This window comes from Brachycentrus maculatus, unplaced genomic scaffold (assembly GCF_059751285.1).
Source record: "Brachycentrus maculatus isolate JH-2025_06_01 unplaced genomic scaffold, ASM5975128v1 h1tg001002l, whole genome shotgun sequence".
NCBI lineage: Eukaryota > Metazoa > Arthropoda > Insecta > Trichoptera > Brachycentridae > Brachycentrus > Brachycentrus maculatus.
This window is the reverse complement of record NW_028281720.1, coordinates 189,144-212,358: the sequence shown is the minus strand read 5'-3', so window position 1 is coordinate 212,358 and position 23,215 is coordinate 189,144. Positions and strand designations below refer to the sequence as shown.

Sequence of the window (23,215 nt, the reverse complement as noted above, 5' to 3'; positions counted from 1 at the left end):
ATTATGTTGTATATTTTTTAAAAACATTAAAATTAAAATAAAATCTTGACAATTGTTTCGCCTTGTTAGGGGACAACTGAAGTACTGTAGTTAGATAATAAAAAAGTATGGGTTCAAAATTTGTAAGAGGGCTTCAAAAAAAAGTTTCATATTTCAGAAGAAAAACGACGTCAACTACATTTAAAAAAGATATCACCTCTCTTATATGCAGTGAACTTGTAAAGGTTGGGAGCCGCTGGATTAGATAAACGCATTAAAAAATATTATCTATAATATCAATCAATAGTGCATGTTATAACTATAACCTTCCTCAATTATAAAAGTTATTAAAATCACTTCTGGTTTCCATTGAAAGTCAATAAAATGAAGTGTTCAATAACAATGTAATTCAAGAATTTCCCAATGAAATCGGTGAGATGAAGATGTAGTATACCAACTGTCATACATCAAGAAATTTAGCAGACTGAATGCAGTCGAAATGCGATCCCTCAAACGAATGTGCGGAAAACGATGTATGATGGATGTTCGAATGGTGAAATAAGGAAAGAATGCAAGGCTGAGATAAGCATTATCGATAAAATCAAGAAAGGTGTGTTGACATGTGGAACGTATGAGTTAGGAAAGAACGCTTAAACAAATTTATGAGGCAAATGTAGTTGGAAAAAGAAGCAGAGGAAGACCGAGGAAAACGTGGCACAATCAGGTTTGTCAAATACTTGAAAGCGGCCGGGTCAGGAGTCGAAATAATCGGTAGGTATGTATTATATGATGAGATGCATGAATGTGGAAGTTTGCAAAGACAGGGTGGTATGGCGTTCTATTCTCTCTGTCTACTCCTGCGGGGAAGCGGCGTGATGCTTAGTCAGTTAGTTATACACCAAGAACAGTGGCGTTGGAAACTCATTCGCAAAGTCACACACCCATAATCCAAAATGTTCGTAGTTCTGCCTCATTGAGCAAAGCATTTTTTCACAATACGATAGGTACCTAAATTGTTGATATCAAGGTCAAACAATGCTAAATCCGATTAAATTCATGAGTACAAAAGAGTATTTGATATTCTTTTCTATGTAACAAAAATGCACTGACCTTAATTATCATCGTAGAATCTGATTACATATGTGGTATGGAAAAGAGCATTCAAAAATGCATTTTGTATCAAAATGGTTTTAAAATAATTTATATTTACTAACTAAAGTAAGCGCTAGTAAAATAATGGAGTCGTTTGTAAATTTCACTCAGCCATAGTCATTTATAGGAATAAAGGAAGATATAATTTGACCCTTTCCAATAAACAAAAAAACTAACCACCGAGAAAACGGGTTCTGTATTTTATTTTTCCTTTTTAATTATTCTTAGTTTGCAACGTAGAACTACTTTTTGGATTGGTTAAAATATAAAATTCATATCTAAAGCATCTAGGCCACATTATTCTTGTTAAACATTTTAAAGATTAATCAAATAGAGAGAGATTAATCAAGAAAACAGAAATTGCACCAACAATAAATGTGATAAAACGACAACGTTTCAAGATTGACGTAAATGAAACTATGAATAGAGATCAGAATTATAATCTTTTTTCGGGTTACGATTTTGTTTAAATAAAACCAAAAATAAACACGTATCAAACAAATTAAAATAAAAAGTAATAATTATGAAACATACAATAAGTACTGTGTACGGTATAAACTTATTTTTCTCTATTGACAAGTAAGAACTATTAAAAAACAGGTGCTTCTATTTTTTAAGATGGCCATACTGTTAATGTAATTTTACACTTCGACAAATTTATATTTAGTACAGTTTATTTAGGAGCGCTACTATCGCTTGTTCTTAAGATGCAAAACTGATTTTGACCACGAAAATTTTTAAAGAAATGTTTGAATAATTAGTTTCTTTTTTGACCATTCTACAGAAAAGTTTGTTAAAGTCTAACACACCAACACATTTTTTAAAATGGAAGTGACAGCACATGACAGCATGAAAGTGATAGTTCGCGTATTTGACATTTCAAAATTACAATAGTCTTTAAAACATAGTTACGATGAGTAAAGATTCGGAATCCTTAGCGGAGGATTTCTTCCTTAATATCCCGCGAAATCCAAAAATCATGTACGTAAGAGGATGCTATAAATGGAAAATAAATCTTACAACATCTTGTGAAATATTTAACCTTGCTCTAATGTTTTAGAATTTTTAAAATTGTCCTATATCTTTCGAGGGTTGTTTGTTGCAGTCAGAAGAAATATGAAGAGGATCACGGGTCTTCCAAGCCACTTCGCGTTTCGATGCAGACTTTGCGCCTTAGTGGAGATTCACAAAACTTGATTTTGGAAACACTGAGGTACATCCATGGAGCTGATTTCGAACTCAAAGACTCCTCTGCATACAAAGTAAGAGAAAATATTTATCATAACTATGTTGCTATTTGACCATGATTATGACATATTCAAAATACAGTCTTTATAATAAGGCTTGCCAGATTTCTAAAATGTTCAACCAGGGCACCAGAATGCCCTCAGTGTACAGTACAGTGAAACAAATGACAATGTAACTGTCCTAAATAATCCAGTTGTGAAAGTGTCAGGTTGTGGTCCCATGGTTAGTGTCGCGGACTCTTGAGTCAGAGTTTCTCGGTTCGAACCCACTCTACCACAATTTGATACCTATTTCTAATAATGAGCCGCTTAGACTCACAGAAATAGTATGAAATCGAAGTATTTTTTTAAATAATAAAAATCCAAATATTTAAATTTAAAAAAATAAATTATAATAATAATTTGACCATGATTGACATATTTAAAATACGTTATTTGTACTTGAATTTGGTAGCTCAAACAGGGCCAAAATGGTATATTTAATGAACCAGAGTGGATGATATTCTAATATTAACACACTTCAGACGGGAAAAGTGTTTCTAACCTTTCGGGCGTTTGTGCACTGCACGGAATTTTACCGTCCGGCACTTCAGTTTGCATTTAAAACAGATGATTGGGTTGGATTGGCTTGTGCTTTTGTCTTTCTTTCTTCGGATCCGTGCTCTTGATCGGTGCGTGAACTAAATTCGATCACGCTAAACTGTCGCTTTTATTTTCAAAACTGGACTGCCGGACGGTGAAATTCCGTGTAGTGTACAAGCCCCCTCAGCGTACAGTGCAGTGAAACGAATGTCAAAGAACTATCTTGAATAATCCTTCACTCTTTATTATTTTTACAATTTTTTTGTCTTCTATAGTCAAATTTAATTTTTACCGGGACGTGAATTAAACTACCTGAGACACTGGGATTTTGTCTGAAAACTGGGACTGTCCCGGCCTATTTATAATTGAATTTGGTAGCGCATACAGGACTAAAAATGGTATATTTAATGAACTAGGGTGGATGATATTTTAATATTAATGTACTAATATTAATGACATGTTATCACAGGATGTCCTTTATTTGGTTTGGGTATATCCGATTTTTGAAAGGGAGAGATTTAAATTGGAAATAGAATGTGCAAAAGAGGGTATTCAGTTGACAAAAATTGATAAGGTAATGGGACATAGGGTCTATCGGATTTAGTAGTGTCTTATTTGGAAAATGTGACAAAACAAATTAGACAAATAAATGAGCTGTATGACGGATCTTGATTGATGGATATAAACTTAGTATGCTATAAATTCTTGTACATAATAGGCAAGGAAAATTATAACTGACATATCGCTCACTCCTTTCAAGAACGTCAAAAATCAAAAATCGTCAATTTTCAGTTGTGCGTGTTTTCGGAATGCCCAGAAAATGTACTATATCCCAGCAAAAGAGGCATATTTTTAACTTAATATTTACCCGCTACAGGGCAGAAAGTGTTGTTTTTGCATTTTGAAGAAAAGGTATTGTTTATTTATTTTTTTAAATATACTGAATATTTTTCAAATGGAGAAAAAACAGGTTTTACCTAAAAAGATCTGTTGCACAGTAAAAAGTTCAGTAAGTGGCTCGATATTTATTTTTAATACATTGTATTATATTTTTAAACTTTAAAAACGTTCTCCTGAAAAATCAAGTTTTTTGATTTATGACGTTCTTGAAAGGAGTGAGCGATATATATAAAATAAATAAATAAATAAATAAGGGTTAGAAGTAGGACGAAGAAGAATGTCTTTTCACCACGTGCTTCTTCACTTACGCCATCTGTATATCCTATCAAACATTATTCCACAACTAGACCATAGAATTGGAATGGTCATAGCACAGGAATGGTCTCCTTGCCTTCAGATAATTGATGATCAGACTTACACCACCCATTTGATCCTGTGTCTTATGCAACATTTGATTACAGAATTATTTGGATACAGGTCTATAATAATATTTATCCCATCCTTGTCTCATGTCTCTTCTTATATAAAGACTTTTTTTATGCATAGGTGTGAAGAATTATAATTGGTACTCATGATTTTTTTGTATTCTGATTTATCATATATTGTAACTGTTGTTTTTCCTTCCAATAAAATAAAAATTTTAAAAAATATATTAAATGAAAATCTCATTTTTTTATAGGATAAGGGGTCCAAACTCAGTAACCGTTATTGGATGGAAAGGGGTAACTTGATTGTCTCCGGAGTGTTTGATTACTCCAAAAAGAGAAGCGAATTGGCTACTTCTGAAGATAAATTTCGGATGTTCGCCCTCAATAAACTAGAAAGGTAATATGTAAACAATTTTTCATTTTATTTTACTATCTTTCATTTAGATGTGTGGATTAATTCATTGCTAAACACTAGTCTAAGTCACTGATAAAATGCAGTATTATAATCAGTCACATATAAAAGGAAAAACAAGACCACTTTTGAGTTTATTAGTGTAAACGTGACTACAACATTTTGAGTGTGTCCAAATACTTGTTCACAAAATCTGGATTATCTCCAATTACAGGAGTTATTTTCATATTATTTTTTGACATCTCATCAAAGATGAAGAAGAATATGGAAGTTTGGGCATTTACGGGGCTTACAACCGTCATAGGCTGGTTTAAGTGATCACTTTACACACGTGTAACATTCACCAATTCTACCCATTATTGACAACCACACTACTCAAATTCTTGGAAGTTCTATATATATGAACCAATTTAGAAACTTTGTTCTTGAATCACTAGAACTTCACTAGAGACATCTATTGGTGAGATGTATGTATACGTGACTACTTTCATAATGATACCATGACATATTTTTATAGCTGATTGGAATGTTTTTTTTTTAATCATATTTTTATTTTTCAAAAAGGAATAACTGGCAATGCCTTGCCTCTTTCTTGGAGATTACCAATTGAAAATATATATTATATTTCTTGAATTAATTTTTGCCATCAGTGGGAATCGAACTTGCAACGCCAGTTTTGCGGTCGCGCGTCTACCCTGTTTCATCTCAATGTTATTGCACTGGTGTTTCATAAAGTAATTTGAAGTGTCGGATTGTGGTCCCGTGGTTAGTGTCGTGGACTTTTGAGTCAGAGTTTCTCGGTTCGAACCACAATTTGATACCTATTTTCATGGGCCGCTTAGGCTTACAGAAATAGTATAAAATTGAAGTATTTTTGTGAATGATAAAATCACAAGTACTTCTCTTTTTTAAAATAAAAAAATAAATATACTTATTTATTTACATTAAAAAAAAATCTAAATTATTTCTCTATTTTTGTTTTCAGCTACGGGTTCCACAAGACGCATTGCGCTGAAGCTTTGGATTATACTGGTGGACAAATTGATGAAGCCCTGTATGTATTATATTGCAAGTACTACGATATAGAACCTACGGAGGTTGTGTGTGACTCGTCAGAGAGTGAATTGCTGGACTATAAGGTGGACGAAAAGGCAGTTCTGGAATCCATTTACGAGTCTGCCTACAAAGAAAAAGAATGCAACCTGCAATGGGAGATCACCCTCAAACTAGATCACATAATCAAGCTCTATGAAAAGAACGATAGTAAAATAGTAACGCAGAGAAAAGAAAACATTAATTACAATAATAAAAATAACAATTTCAAAACGAAACCTACGGATCCATGCAGAAACTTTGCAAAAGGGACTTGTAAGTTCGGAAACAAATGTAGGTTCTCCCATCAAATTGTCGATTCTAAACAAAACAATGTCTGTGATAATGTAGATAAAATAAATGTTGAGTTTTATTTAGAAATACGGTTCCCGCCTAGTATTAAGTATCCTTTTGAGAGTCCTTATGTATTTCTTAAAAGTAACGCTCCCTCTGAAAGCCTTCCTCCCATGACCTGTCTCCAAGTCTGCAGAAGACTGATAGAAGAAGCAAACTTGCTTGCCGTAGATGGAGTCCCGTCTGTGTTTTCGATAGTAGACCTGCTTCAAAATGAAGACGCGATCACGGAATTTTTAAAATCGAATACAAAAAGATTCCCCGATAGTTCTCTGCCGCTGTTCCCTATCATCATCGAAGAAGAAGAGAAGATTATCAAGATCCTGCCATCTCATTATGAAAAAGCGTCCAATAGGGATAACAGGTTGAATTTGGATATCGAGGCCGTGTGCAAGGAAGATGAATCGCTCGCCAAGAAGTTTATGGAGAAACAAAGTAATAGTCAGTACAAGAAGATGCTGGAAGGACGGAAGCAACTCCCCGCTTGGGGAAGAATGAAAGAGATCTTGACAGCTGTGGAAAAGTCTCAGGTTAGTTTTTCAAAATAACTAGAAATAATTTCATTAATTGATTCGGCAGTCACTTTGTGGTAAAATCTATCCATTTTTAATTAAAGTTTTACTTATTAACCTGTTAACTGGACGGTCTGCTGTCCAATTACGCAACTTGTAACGGGCGCGAATACTGATTCACTCCATGTCTCAAATTCATGTCGAGACATGTATGGATGACTAATACCTTTGTTGTTGGAAAAATATACGTCCCACCCGTTCCAGGGCGCAACATATATTTCAAGGACGTATTCATATGTCCTACCCATACCCGATATTCTTTATGTTTGACGTATTTATGCGTCCCGCCCGGTTAACGGGTTAAAGAAAACACTTGAAGCTTAGCTTCCAAACCTGGTTGTCATAAATAAACTCAAGTGGTAAAAAAACGAGTGTGTTCTTTAATAATTTCTACATGTCTTACCACAAAGTAAATGCCGAAACAATAAATAAAATAAGTTTACTTAGTAAATATCACTATTTCTTAAAATCTATTGTGACAAGTGTTTTAAACGGTGTTTGAAAAAGATGTGGAATGCATCGAAATACATGTCATTTTAGGAAATAGTGCTATATATTTTTTAGTAATTTTTAATTATAGTAAAACTTAAATTAAAAATCACTAAAAATAATTACAAAACTACTAGGGTCATCCGGAAAGTATTACCCAAATATAAACAAATATGAATGTTTTATTTGTAAAGAACATACCTTAACCTTTCCGGGAGTATGGACGTAAATGAACTTTAGTGCGAATTTTCCTCAAAGGAGTATTAACGTTCATGAACGTCGAAATCCGTCTGTCAGTTATTATGATGTAACTTGTATAGCAAGGACATCTGTGGATATTTGTATGTCATTTTGTCATAAAATAAAACCTAGAGATGGTGACTTTAATTTTTTGATTATTTTTACATAATTTCAAAATAATTTTACAAATTTTTAATAATGAGCCGCTTAGACTCACAGAAATAGTATGAAAAGTATTTTTGTGAGTAGTAAAAATACAAATATTTCTCTTTTTAATAAAAAAAATCCATGTTGATATCTCTGGTGTGAACTTTAGAAATTTATATTTCCCTCGTATTTTAGATTATTGTCATATGCGGGGAGACTGGGTGCGGCAAGAGTACTCAAGTTCCTCAGTTTATCTTGGACGAGTGGCTCTTGAACAGAGCCAAGTCGAAGAGCGATTCCCATGTGGAGATTGTGTGCACACAACCGAGACGGATATCGGCTATCGGCGTCGCGGACCGAGTGGCTGACGAGAGGGTCGAGAAGTGCGGCAACTCTGTGGGTTACCAGGTAAAATGGCAATCTTTGTAGAGTGGAATTTGAACCCCAATCAGCGTCCAGGATTCTTTATTTTATATATCACTTAATTATTTATATATCACTCACTCGTTTCAAGAACGTCATAAAAAAAACTTGATTTTTTAGGAGAACGTTTCTAAAGTTTAAAAGTATAAAACAATGTGTTAAAAATAACTATCAAGCCACTTATTAAACTTTTTACTGTGCAACAGATCTTTTTAGGTAAAACCTGAAGGCTTTTTCTCCATTTAAAAAATATTTAGTATATTTAAAAAAATAATATAACAATACCTTTTCTTCAAAATGCAAAAAAAAAACACTTTCTGCCCTGTAAATATTAATTTCATTAATTGATTCGGCAGTCACTTTGTGGTAAAATCTATCCATTTTTAATTAATATTTTACTTAGCAAATACCACTATTTCTTAAAATCTACTGTGACACGTGTTTCGATGCATTCCGCATCATTTTTGATATGCTGTTTGCATACGGTGTTTGAATATTATATATATAATATATTGTAAATATTAAGTTAAAAATATGCCTCTTTTGCTGAGATATATTACATTTTCTGGGCATTCTGAAAACATGCACAACTGAAAATTGACAATTTTAGATTTATGACGTTCTTGAAAGAAGTTGAAACATTCTCCTGAAAAATCATGTTTTTTGATATATGATGTTGAAACGAGTGAGCGATATAAGAAAAAATCTCACCACTAAAACGGTCAAACATTTCAGATAAGACTGGAAACAAAGGTGTCTTCTAAGACCCGGCTCTTCTTTTGCACGACTGGTATCCTGCTGCGGAGGCTGGAGAGCGATCCAAAGCTGGATTCTGTGACCCACGTGATAGTGGACGAGGTCCACGAGAGGTCGGAGGAGAGTGACTTCCTGCTGCTCATCTTGAAGGACATCCTGGCCACGAGGAAAGATCTCCGGGTCATCCTCATGAGCGCCACGATGAATGCCAAGCTGTTCTCTGACTATTTCGGAGACATTCCCATCCTAGAAATACCTGGTGAGTATTCGTTTGTGTTATTCATTCAGCTTTGTCAATGCTGGCCTTTAGATGTGTATGCTTTAGTACATAATTATAAGTCAACATAGAAAGTTTTTTGCATTTTTTATTAAAAAATTATCTTTGAAAAATTACTTTTTTTAAAATTTTTGTGAATCAAGCTTTAAATTATAAAAAAATTAAAACTTTGATTTTTATTTAATTTTATTTTACTGATTTCACTTACATACACTCAAATTATTACATTCAGTCACATACAAAGGCCAATTTAATAACAATTTAGAAATTCATTTTTTTTAAAATTCTTATGTAATTTTTAATATGTACATATACCCTTTAAATAAAAAATAAACTTATCTGATATTTTAAGTTTTATTTTATGCAAAATTCCTCAGCATTATTTATTATATTTCATTATTAAACCATATCCGCTCCCTAGGTGGAGCATATGGAGTCCACGAACTGTCTCCAGGCTTTTCTTTCGGCTGCCAGCTCCCTTGCATCCTCCCAAGTCAGATCCGCGTCCCAAAGTCCTGACGAGAACTGCCGACGAATTGTCAGCAGTGGTCGTCCTGGGCGGCGCGAACCTGATGCCTTGTAAATGAGGCAAGCTTGATTAAGGCTCTCAGGAGGCATGCGGAGTACATGGCCAAGCTAACTGAATCGCCTTTTCTTGACGACAGTTGTGACCAAGATTTGCTGAGTCCTACGCCTTATCTCTTCATTCCTCACAAAGTCAAACCACCGCACGCCTAAAATTCTCCGCAAACACCTATTCTCAAAGCTCAGTACACGGCTGCTCTGGGCCCTTGTAAAGTGCCATGTTTCACAGCTGTATAAGAGAACAGGAGCAATGCAGGCATTGTATAGGCGGCATTTGGTCTTCACCGAGTATAAATCCGATCTCCAGACAGCCTTCATACTATTGAATGCGGATCCTGCTAGTCCTAATCGTTCCTAATAATTCCTGAGTGGTTAAATTTTTTTTTTTCAAAGATTTAATATAAAAATATATTGTTTTATATTTTTAGGCAGAACGTTCCCTGTTGAACAACTGTTTCTTGAAGATATTTTGGATATGTCTGCCTTTGTAATGGAGCAAAATTCTAAATATACTAGGAAATTAAAAAAAGGTTTGTGATATTAATGTTTTTTTTTAAATAATCAGTTAATAAATTACAGTTGTATCTGTTGAATTCATAATTTAATAATAAATCTCTAGGTTCTTTTGATGACTTGGAGGTAGAAATGAGCACATGCGATATCATGTCTAGTAATGCCATGCCCAAGGACAATATTAGGGACGAGCATCTCACCTTGACCCAGACGCTGGCCCGGTATAAGGGCCACAACAACAGTACCTGTAAAAATATCTATTTGATGGACAATGAGAAGGTAAGAGAACTCATATGATATTATTATTATGTCCGCCTCCGTAGTGTAACGGTCACCACGCTCGGCTACCTTTCTGGAGGTCCCGGGTTCGATTCCCAGAGGAGGGTCAAATAAATATAAGTGATTTTTTTCATATTATTTTTTGACATCTTATCAAAGATGAAGAAGAATATGGAAGTCTGGGCATTTACGGGGCTGACGACCGTCATAGGCTGGTTTAAGTGATCACTTTACACATGTGTAACATTCACCAATTCTACCCATTATTGACAACCACACTATTAAAATTCTTGGAAGTTCTATATATATGAACCAATTTAGAAACCTTGTTCTTGAATCACTAGAACTTCACTAGAGACATCTATTGGTGAGATGTAAAGAAGCTTTTTTCACTCTGAAATTTATTCAATATTTCCCTGGACTGTTTCACATTTTCCATAAATTTCGCAATTTAGTTAAAAAAAATTGCTTTGCAAGAGAAGGTCTGTCAGGAAGCCTAGATGCTTCTGTATCAGATCTGGGAATGCGGTGGGACAGCTTTTATATTACCATAGACTGGTACCTGAAGCAGAGTGCCAATCAGTTTTCCTTCATGTGTTAACGATCAAGATAACACTGCGTTTATATGATGCAGTGCCCTATGCACCATTGGGATGCCAATAAGGGTTTAATGAAGATGAAGGATTATTATGTTATTATGTATATAACAGTGGTTGAAGTGTAAAGTACGGTAAAGTGCTTTAAATCAAAATTTGTACTATCAAAATCGTTTTGAGCGAATGCAGCCAAAATGCGTTCTCTTAGACGAATGTGTGGCAAAACGTTTTATGATTAATGTTCGGATGGTGATGTAAGGAAAGAATACAATGCTGAGATAAGCATTATCGATAAAATTAAGAAAGGTGTGTTGAGATGGTTTGTGTGAAGTGTGAAAATGAGTGAAGAAAGGATAGTTAAACAAATTTTTGAGGATAATGTGCTTGGTAATAGAAGCAGAGGAAGACCGAGTAAAACTTGGCATGATCAAGTATTTCAAATACTTCAGGTCAGGAGTCGGAATAATCGGCGTGTATCTATGAGGAGATGCGTGTATGTGAAAGAGGCGAAGATTGTTCACAATGACAGATCGGTGTGGTATTCTATTCTCTCTGTCTACCCCTGAGAAGAAGTGGCATGATGGTTAGTTATTAGCCCTAGATAACTAAACATTAGTCCACGCGACGACGCCCTTCTGGGTGCAAGTCGAGTGCACTTTCTCCCCTGCGCCAGGCTTTGTTTACGGAATACTGATTTATTGTTAAATGTCTCCTACATTCATTCCTAATAAACCAAATTTTAAACATACATTCTTTGTTTGCCCAGTAAATGACCAAATGCCAACATTTTTTAAAAATTGGCCCCGCTTATTCCCCTCCCTACAGATATCCATCTCATCCTGGCGAGCAGGAACCCAATTGTCTACAAACTTTTAGTTATTTTTTTTAATTTGAACGGAATTAATTTATAGTTTAATAATAAGTATCATATTTTATAATTAAGTAATATTTATTTGATTAATTTGACATTGGCGAAAGCAATATATTTTATGAGGATAGTATATTTTACAAGTATCATATTTTATAATTAAGTAATATTATTGAATTAATTTGACATTGGCGAAAGCAATTTATTTTTTATGTAACGCCATTTTATATTTAAAAAAAGTGTCATGTTTGTAACCAGTTACTATTTTTAATAAACGCTTTTGATAATTTTCACATTTTTAATTGCGTAGTCCGTCTGACCAATGTTTAGTTACTATGTATCTACAAATATAGTTTAGTTATCTAAGGTTAAGTTAGATATTTTGTTTGTTTACAGATTAATTTAGAGTTGATAGAACACATCTTGACGTTCATCGTGGAAGGTGATCACAGTTGGCCCAAGGAAGGTGCAATATTGGTGTTCCTGCCTGGTATATCCGAAATAACGTCTCTCCATGACCAGCTGTGTGATAATCAAATCTTTAGTCCCAGGTAATTATGGCACCATTAAGTTTTTATACTTATGTTACAACCGAGAACTTTAAAATTTGAAAGCATAGTTTCAAAGAAAGGCGTTTGTGCACTACACGGAATTGCACGGAATTTTACCGTCTGGCATGTCAGTTAGCGTTTTGAAACGATGATAGGCTCGGATTGGCTTGTGCTTTTGTCCATCTTTCTTCGGATCGGTGCTCTTGATCGGTGCGTGAACACGTTGCGTGTAAATTCGATCACGCTAAACTGTCGTAGTCGCTTTCATTTTTCAAAACCGGACTGTCGGACGGTAAAAATACGGGTAGTGCACAAACGCCCTAATTCTTTGCTCTATGATTCCCTATATTGTACTTCTTGAACAAATGAACACTAAGATTCAGCCTCGTTCATTTATGTGGTGAATCGTGGATCTTTAACTAGATTTTAAGGACTATCAAATATACCGGCTTTTAGTTTTTCCGTGCTAATCCCAGGAAATTTATCTGACATGTACCTTAATCGATTTTCATCTCGATTTAAAGCATTCACAAATTGCTTCATCAGCCCCAGCTTAATATGCAATGGCGAAAGTAATATTTTTTCTCTCATAACCAAAGCTTTATTATTTTCGTTTTGTTTTCCTTGAATCATGACATTCTTGATGTCCAATTTCTGTAAATCCAGTGTTTATTGTTCAGGTTGATTCAGGTATAATTCCAGCTAAATATTTGGCCAATTTTATTCTTATTTTAAGTAGGAAATTTCTATTTTGGCCGTTAAAGATATATTTACTTCTTTATTTTTGGCTAGTAGAACAAACATCAATTACCATGTACATATTTCAAAAACTAGAACTGAAAAAAATCTGGCGTTTTTGAAACTAGCACATTAAAAACATTTAAAATCAGTTGTTGGATTTCTGGCACCAATTTTTTTTCTTCATTTTGTTGGCCTGTGTAATATATGAGTGAATCCGAAACCGTTGGTTGACAACTTTTTCTGCTACACATTAGTATGGGGAAAACCTGTGTTCTCTGAAATACAAAATTTCCGGTACTTATTTCTTATAGATATGGCATTCAATTATCAAATTATCTAGATATGTATAAACAAGTTATGGTAAGGGTTTTAAACGGGAATTAAAATATTTTTTTTATATATATTTAAATAATAAGTGGATGAATCTGCTACCCTCGTTTGACAACTCCTTCTACTGAACATTTGTATGGGGAAGTCCTGCATTCTCTGAAATATAAAATTTCCCGCAGTTATTTCTTATCTATATGACATTGTATCTAATAATCTCACATGTTGAAATGGAATTTTTTAATTTTTAATTTTTCTATTTATTTTTAATTTTTTTATTTAGCTCTTATTATATTAATACAAGTATTATTTAAACATAATTTACATCTTCTTACAGTTATATAAATATATATATATATATATATATATATATATATATATATATATATATATATATATATATATATATATATATATATATATATATATATATATATATATATATATTTATTTTTTTATTTTTTTTTTATTTATTTTTTTTTCATTTAAGTGATTGTGTGGGTACATATATGAATGCAAGACGACATCATCTAGTTTTTCAGTACAAATGAATTGTCTTCTTTCGTTTTAGAACCGGCAACTATGTCCTCGTTCCGTTGCATTCTACGCTCACGAGCGAAGAGCAAGCGGCCATCTTCCAGAAGACCAAGAAGGGAGTCAGGAAGATAGTCCTGTCCACCAACATCGCCGAGACGTCCGTCACCATTGACGATTGCGTGTTTGTCATCGACTGTGGCAAGATGAAGGAGAAACGGTAAGCTGGGAAAATATTTTCAATAATAACTCTGCATTAAAACTGGGTTTAAACCAAGGTTTATGGGTTTGATTCCGCAAACTTGTCAGTAACGCTTACCTTACCTTGCATATTATATTCATTAACATTAAAAAAAATACAGAAAACTACCACCTTGCAAGTGTTAAAATTTTGGTAGTACAGATGAAACACACATTGCTTTCACTGTCATAGTTTTCAGAATTTCTTCCTCTAACACTTTGGACAAAATTCTATGCATGATTTAATACATTGTTTGCGGGAAACGCTTAAAACCGTCTTTTATATACTGTTGGTAGAGAGCGAGAGAGGCTTTTAAGCATTTTATTTGGTTACTTTTGATAGAGCGCGAGAGACGCCAAAAAACATTGTACAGATTGGAATTGGGTTTGCGATTAATTGTGATAAGTATACTAATTATGGCCGGGGTTGATGATAGTATGCATTTATTTTATTGTTTTTATATATTTTAATCTAATATATACACACAAAAATTTTAAATAAAAACTTTTTTACAATTTTCATAGAAATAACTCTTGATCATTTTATTTTGCCTTTGTTCCATATTTTATTTTGACCTCCGTCGGCAACAAATTAAAAATGTTTGGAATGATATTGAAGTGTTTTTTTTCCCATATTTATTGCTAATTTTTGGGACCATCAACCCTCCACTGTGGGTAAATTCTTAAGACTATCAAACTAAGTGAAAGTTTTTGTTTGATGCCAGGTTTGATTCTAACCGCAACATGGAGTCGCTGGACATGATCTGGGTGTCCAGGGCCAACGCCCTGCAGAGGAAGGGCCGCGCGGGCAGGGTGATGGCGGGCGTGTGCGTGCACCTGTTCACGCGGCACCGCTACCAGCACCACCTGCTGCACCAGCCCGTGCCCGAGCTGCACCGAGTGCCGCTGGAGCAGCTCATACTGCGCATCAAGACCCTGCAGCTGTTTGAAGGGGTCGACGTGCACAAGGTTTTAAGTGAGTTTGTGTTTTTAAATCTGTATACAGCGGAACCTCTCATGATGAGCGTAATTCGTTCCAGAATTTTACTCACTAAGCGAAACATTTTTTGTTTTGATGTTCCAGCCCACAAGTGAATGTCTCCCCGTCCTTAAGCATCAATTGATCTAATGGGTAGAATGACCTTTCCCATACTTAGTGTATACATATCGTAGTCATACAGGAGAATGTGACCAAGTGCATTTTTTACAAAAACGTGATTATTGACTTTTTGTTATCTTACTAGCTTAATACATACTGCCCTGAAAAAATACCAAAGCGATTTTAAACTTGTAAGTATAACATATTGACTTGTTGAAAATGACTAACTGCATTGATGTTTATTTTCTTGCCAAGCAAAAGTGACTTAAATAGCCCTCCTGGACATTTTACGTTTTGTTAGTTGGTCACTTTCTCCTGTACGACTACGATATGTGAAGGTCCTCATTATAAATGATTTTGAGTAATCAGGAATTCTAGCTTGTAAAATTGTTACATTTTGGTGCAATGATTTAATATTGGTTTAACACAGGATTGGTCACGTTTTGTAGCAACTTTAATTAAGATTCTGATAGAACACAGTAAACGGAACAGATTTGCATTTAACTGGATCCACGCGGCTCGCATAACCGTTTGTGTTTCTACAAGACATGCCCCATACGCGGCTGACATAAGCGTTTGTGTTTTCACTTTGCTCCAAGTTTCGAACCTCAGTTCAACTTGGAGGGATTTTTTCATGGTGTGGAACTTTGGATAAAATAATACGTCAATCTTCGGCCTTATGACATCTGTTGAAATATCTGACTAATAATTTGTAACATCACAAAGATAAATAAAACAACAGATCCCTGATTTTTCTTGCGGTCGGTAATTAGTCCGCGCCATAATCATGCCCTATATCTGTCTCACTCTCGACGCTACGCATCGCCAGTGGGTAAGAGTGACACACGATGCGTGCTTTGATTTATTTATGTTACGATCTAATTTGTTTATATTACGATATATTTCAAGAATAATGTGACACACGTGTATTATAGAGTACCAAAAAGGCACAATGAATCCCACCGAACGTTTTTGTTCAGGAAAATAAATCGTTTCATAACTAAATACATGATAAAAGTAATCATTTAAAAAACGGCGAAATACAGCCGCGCACGAGCGTCTCTTAGGAACAAAGTTAACGCGTTTAAAAGGTTAAAGGATATTTTTGTGCAATATTGGAAATGTAACTTTTTGGTGAGGGACCTCCACATATGCAGTATTATCATAAGCGGTCCCCTTGAAAGTATTGTCTATTCGCAGACGGCACGATCGAGCCCCCCACGGAGGACAGCATCGACTCGGCATTGGCGCGCCTGCAGGACGTGGGCGCGCTGGACCGCGCGCGGGACCTCACGCCGCTGGGCGCCCACCTGGCCGCGCTGCCCGTGGACGTACGCATCGGCAAGCTCATGCTCTTCGGGGCCATCTTCTGCTGCCTCGACTCGGCGCTCACCATCGCCGCCTGCCTCAGCTACAAGAGCCCCTTCGTCGCGCCCTTTGGGAAGAAGGTACTAACCAACTAAGCCACTTTAGAGGCTTATTCTAGTGCTATACCCGAAGTTCGTGCCCTCATTTCTCATGACAGCTCATTCGAACCCTATAAAACTTAAGGGGCTTCACCATAGCCGCCGGCCTCAGCTCCAAGAGCTCCTTCGTGGCACCCTTTGGGAGGAAGGTACTAACCAACTAAGCCCCTTTAGAGGCTTATCCTAGTGCTACACCCGAGGTTCGTGCCCTCATTTCTCATTACAGCTCATTTGAACCCTATAAGGCTTAAGGGGCCTTACAATTGCCACCTGCCTCAGCTACAAGAGCCCCTTCGTGGCACCCTTTGGGAGGAAGGTACTAACCAACTAAGCTCCTTTAGAGGCTTATCCTAGTGCTATACTTGAGGTTCGTGCCCTCATTTCTCATGATAGCTTATTTGAACCCTCTAAGGTTTCATGGGCTTCACCATCGCCGCCGGCCTCAGCTACAAGAGCCTCTTCGTGGCGCCCTTTGGGAAGAAGGTACCAAACTAACCAAGTGAAAAATGTTTATGGTGTTTTATTTTTGTTCCAGGAACAAGCCGATAGCAAGAAAAAGGAATTCGCTGTCAATAATAGCGATCAACTCACTGTTCTCAAGGCTTATAAGGTATGATTTTCGTCAAATCCTTCGGCAGTCACTTTGTGGTAATTACCTATCCATTTTCATTAAAATTTTACTTATAACATTTTGAGTGTGTGTAACTAAAATCATATTATTTTTTGAACTCTCAACATAAATGAAGAAGAATATGAATTTCTGGTTATTTACGGGGGTTACGACCGTCATAGGCTGGTTTAAGTGAGCTTTTTATTGAGCAGAAACTCTTTAATTTTCCTGAATTGTAATCACATAAAATACTTTATATATATGTATATTTTTTTTGTATATTTTACCGCCTCCGTGGTGTAATGGTCAGCACGCTCGGCTACCACACTGGAGGTCCCGGGTTCGATTCCCAGGGGGGTCAAATAAATGCAAGTGAATTTTTCATTCTAATATTTATTCAATATTACCCCGGACTGGTACCCGAAGCGAATGGCTGATCACCTTTCGTGTGTTAATGATCAAGATAACACACTGCGTTTATATGATGCAGTGCTCTATGCACGATTGGGTGCGGATAAGGATTAGAAGAAGAAGGAGTCACATGTAAAAACATGTTGTACAGCTTTTTTTTGTTCCCCAATGGCAGAGCCATCTGTTGAATGAAACACGGACTGCTTATCGCTCATGGTGGACCACGGTTCACTGTCCACTGCTTCTTCATAGCTGGTAACATATTGTAGATGAAGATGAAGTTTTTTTTGTATTTTCAGAAATGGCAGGAATCAGTCGCTCACAGCCGATACGCCGGACAGAACTTTGCGAGTGTGAACTACCTCTCGGGAAAGACTCTTTCCATTCTTGGTGACATCAAGCACCAGCTGCTGGACCTTCTGGCTTCCATAGGGTTCGTTCCGGCCCTCAACAGCGGCAGGAGGGGTAGGGGAGTGGATAGAGTTGCGGAAATAAGCGGAGCCGAGGTGAGAATTGAATTCTGAATCTAGTATTTACTCATATTATTTTTTGACATCTCATCAAAGATGAAGAAGAATATGGAAGTCTGGGCATTTACGGGGCTGACGACCGTCATCGGCTGGTTTAAGTGATCACTTTACACACTTGTAACATTCACCAATTCTACCCATTATTGACAACCACACTACTCAAATTCTTGGAAGTTCTTTATATATGAACCAATTTAGAAACCTTTTTCTTGAATCACTAGAACTTCACTAGAGACATCTATTGGTGAGATGTAAAGAAGCTTTTTACTAAGCAGAAACTCTTATATTAGTATGTGAGGTCCAAATCCTGGATTATAATCACACTCACGAGAAACGCCAGAAAATACCATTTTCATTTTTATTATTTAAACTTATAATTTGACCAGATAATTTATTTACAACATTTTGAGTGTGTCCAAATACTTGTTCACAAAATCTGGATTATCTCCAATTACAGGAATATTTTCATATTAGATTTTGTGAACAAGTATTTGGACACACTCAAAATGTTGTAGTATTTACTCAATGGGAAATGTTAAGAGGTGTTAATAATGTGTTTGCGGTTGCAGTTGAACGCCAATGGTGACAATCAGAAGCTGCTGGCAGCCATCCTCTGTGCTGCACTCTACCCTAATGTTGTCAAGGTAAAAAAATATTTAAATAATTCTATTATATTATGGGTGTACTGGCAAAAAACGTTGACTCGAAAATATGCAATTTCGACTTCTTCTTCTACTTCTTTTTGTAGATCCTAGGGATCTGTTTGTGCCTCCGCATGTCGCTCTTGAGATGTTGACTCCCAGCTGTCTTTCTGCGTCTGCGTCCTTCAGGGTTACCTCGAAGGGTGATACGTGGAAGTCTGTCTTTCTGTTTATGTGTTCCTTCCAGTATCGCCTTCGTTGTCATCCCCACCTCACAATATCCTCCGTCTTACACATGCTCCGGATGTCGGTATTTCTTACTAGGTCTCGCAATGTGTTTCCGGTTATGGATCGGAGAGTCTTCATCTCGGAGGTTCGAAGTCGAGATTTTGTTCTGGAAGTATCTGCTCTTGCCTCAATCCCATAAGTGGCTATTGGTCGAACACATGTTTTGTATATTTTTATTTTACTTTCATTCAATTTTGACTTAATGATGCATATTGTAAAGTTTTCAACGTTCTATAAACTGGCTGAATACACTAAGTAGTTTGAAATGTCATATATATGTGGTTTTAAAAGTAAATTCAACTTTAAGTTTAATAGCGGGTATTTTATTCAGGCTAAAAGCTTTAAATAACAGGGATTATTTAAACAGGGATTTTAGAGTTAATTTTTTTTGCCAGTATACCCACAATATGTGATGTATTAGTATATTTATTTATCGTTTAGAAAGTATGTTTTATTGGGATGGAAAGATTGATAAAGACATTGAAAGGAGAGTGAACGGTTACACTGAAATCAGTTACACCAATTTACCCTGTCACTCCCAATCTGAAAAAAAATACAAATTTCGAAAACCATCACTGAGTTTCTAGAAGTGCCCTCGTGTAGGAAGTGAAAGGGATAAGAAGATAGTTCAGTTAGTCAATTGAATCCGATTCCAACCCGACGTTGGCCAGTACACAGACGCCTTCAAACCCTGATCAACACAGCAGACAGACACGGAGCAGTGCCAAGACATTTAGAGAATATGTTCAGTCATTGCATTTCCCACTCGATCATCATTATTCTTCGATATTATATTATGGATCCCTTTTACAAGTTGCGATGGAACAATGGAAAAAGAACCCTAATTTATAACCTTGCACAAAGTGTGTACCACAACACAGAAAGACGACAAGGCAATGCAGCAATGAGCAAATGCTGAAAAGTTTTTGATGGCCCACACTAGATTATCCCTCCTGTTCCCAACACAGATTCAAATAAAACATCCTTATTTAGTTAGATGAAACGAATGATCACTTAATGATCTATAAACCTTGTATGTACATAAAAAGCAAGTTAAATAATAAATGCAATTCCTTCTTCTTTTTATAGATCCTCAGGATCTGTTTGTGTCTCCGCCTGTTGCTCTTGGGATGTTGACTGACTCCCGGCTATCTCTCCACCTTTTTGGGGGTCTGCATCCTTCAGGGTTTCCTTGAAGGGCGATATGTGGTCTAAGTCTGTCTTCTGACATTCTGAGGCAATTTCCATCTAAAAAAAAGAACACCACAATGCAGCAAGTTACATAGAAAACACCCTTTACAGCTGTCCAAACACGAAACACAGTAAGGGACATTTTTTTTGTAGTATGTTTTTTTTTGCATTTTTGTAGAATCTACTTAGTCCAAAAATGCAAAAACAACGTACTACAAAAAATTGTCCCTTACTGTGTTTTAAGTTTGGACAGCTGAATACTGCCTATGTTATTTTCGCTACAAACGGCATTTGATTTTTTCTCTCTCAGGTTCTGACTCCGGAGAAGTCGTTCCACCAGTCGTCGGGGGGGGCTATTCCGAGGCAGCCGCGGCCCGAGGAGCTCCGCTTCAAGACCAAGCAGGATGGCTATGTGTGCATACACCCCACCTCCGTGAACTACACCGTGAGCTACTACGCCAGCCCCTACATGGTCTACCAGGAGAAGGTCAAGACGTCCAGGATATTCATCCGGGACTGCTCCATGGTGCCCCTTCTGCCCTTTGTCCTGTTCTCTGGTGAGCCTATAATTTTGTATTTCTTCTTACCCTTATCCACACCCAATGGTGCATAGGGCACTGCATCATATAAACACAGTGTTATCTTGATCATTAACACATGAAGGAAAGGTGATCAGCCCCCCGCTTCAGGTACCGGTTCAGGGTATTGAAAGCTGTCCCACCGCATTCCCAGATCTGATACAGAAGCGTCTAGGCTTCCTGACTGACCTACTCTTGCAATGAAATTTTTTTAAAACTAAGTTGCGAAATTTACTGAAAATGTGTGAATGTGAAAATGTAAAAGCTTTTCCAGTCCAGGGTAATATTGAATATAGTGAAAAAATCACTAATATTTATTTGAACTCCCCTGGGAATCGAACCCGGGACCTCCAGAATGGTAGCCGAGCGTGCTGACCATTACACTACGGAGGCGGACAATTTTGTATTTAGTGCCGGATCATTATTACAAATATACATATTATGTACTAGGTGTGCAGATGAGTTTCCCCCTTTTGACAAAAGTTGGGTGTGTTGTGACCCTTGTGGAAGCAATGACTCTTCTCCAGTTATCCCTTGACTGTGCTGAACGTAGCGCTCCAACTACGAGGTGCTTGCTTCTGACTTAACTTGATTTGGTCCATCGTGTGGGAGATCTTCTCCCTCTCTTCCCCTCCAGGCTACCACCGATCACAACCAGTCGTTATAGACCTTTGTCTATATAAAATCTCAAATAAATCTGTCGTCAAAGTTTTGCTTATTTTCTATTTTATTTGGTACCTATTTTTAATAATGAGCCGCTTGGGCTCACAGAAATACTACGAAATTGAGGTATTTTTGTAAATAATAAAAACACAAATATTTCTCTTTTTATCATTATTTATTAAAAATATTTTTTCCCACAGGTTGTCATTTAGGAGTGGAACTTCATAACGGATCCTTTGTGGTCTCTTTGGAAGATGGATGGATAGTATTTCAAGTGGAGAGTTGCCAGGTAACAAATTATAAATACACTATAATTTCAAATGCCTCCAGCCGCTTTCTGCCTGCCCGATAGTCTTGATAGATTCCTTCCATACAACAGTAAAATTGATTATGCTTTTTTTCCAGGTGGCTGAAATGTTGAAGACGATACGCAGCGATCTCATCAACTTGCTGGAAGAGAAGATCAAGGATCCTTGCCTCAATCTTCTCCATCATGATAAGGGAAATAGGATAATCAAGACCATATTGCAAGTCATTACTAAAGATTGACATTTCTTGTTTTATTATTCACAGAAATCAATCGAAAAAGAATGTGTATTTTTATATTTACTAATAAATATATTTAATTTATTACTTGTTTTGTTTTATTAAGTCCATATCGCTCACTCCTTTCAAGAACGTCATAAATCAAAAATCGTAAATTTTCAGTTTTGTATGTTTTCGGAATGCCCAGAAAATGAACTTTATCCCAGCAAAAACGGCATATTTTTAACTTAATATTTACCCGCTACTGGGTAGAAATTGATGTTTTTGCTTTTTGAAGAAAAAATATAGTTTAATTATTTTTTTAAACATATTACATAAATATATTTCAAATGGAGAAAAAACCTTCATGTTTTACCTAAAAAGATCTGTTGCGCAGTAAAAAGTTCAATAAGTGGCTTGATATTTGTTTTTAATACATTGTATTATATTTTTAAACTTTAAAAACGTTCTCCTGAAAAATAAAGTTTTTTAATTTATGACGTTCTTGAAAGGAGTGAGCGATATGTGTAAATTAACCTTCCCCTTCCGGTGATATGTATTTACTACAACTTGACTTTAAAAATGAGAATATCAATATAAAATATAATAGATACGGGCTCAGAATTTTTGTATTCTTCCGTAAAACTTTTACGTTTTACATGAAAGTATTATAATATAAAGTTATTCATTTGCAGCGACGGAAATAAATAAATTGTACAAAAAAATTGGGATAGAATCACCAATACCCAAACGTTTCTCAGAGTATACGTGCGTTCCGCACTTTACGTACATGCGCACGCGGCTTCCTACTGTTTCGGATGATTTCATTTTAGTTGCCCACAAGTCGTCGTTCAGGGTGGTCGTGCCGCTACGCTAGCTATGGCGGTTACTTACAATGTATTTTTTTTCAATTTTTTAGGTACTAACCA

General features: G+C 36.0%; 1 protein-coding gene across 1 annotated transcript; it reads left to right on the top strand.

Annotated features, from left to right (window-relative positions):
- The first annotated feature begins 1,764 nt into the window (after window positions 1-1,764).
- Window positions 1,765-22,349, top strand: LOC148299667 (putative ATP-dependent RNA helicase DHX57). Its single transcript, XM_088275831.1, has 18 exons — window positions 1,765-2,112; window positions 2,237-2,393; window positions 4,540-4,685; window positions 5,686-6,676; window positions 7,790-8,002; window positions 8,753-9,032; window positions 10,064-10,165; window positions 10,255-10,427; window positions 12,288-12,442; window positions 14,082-14,264; window positions 15,010-15,260; window positions 16,584-16,831; window positions 17,385-17,459; window positions 18,170-18,376; window positions 18,970-19,044; window positions 20,831-21,077; window positions 21,962-22,050; window positions 22,167-22,349. Exons 1-18 carry the CDS (start codon window positions 2,045-2,047, stop codon window positions 22,308-22,310), a joined length of 3,804 nt encoding a protein of 1,267 aa, XP_088131957.1. The 5' UTR covers window positions 1,765-2,044; the 3' UTR covers window positions 22,311-22,349.
- Window positions 22,350-23,215: the final 866 nt, after the last annotated feature.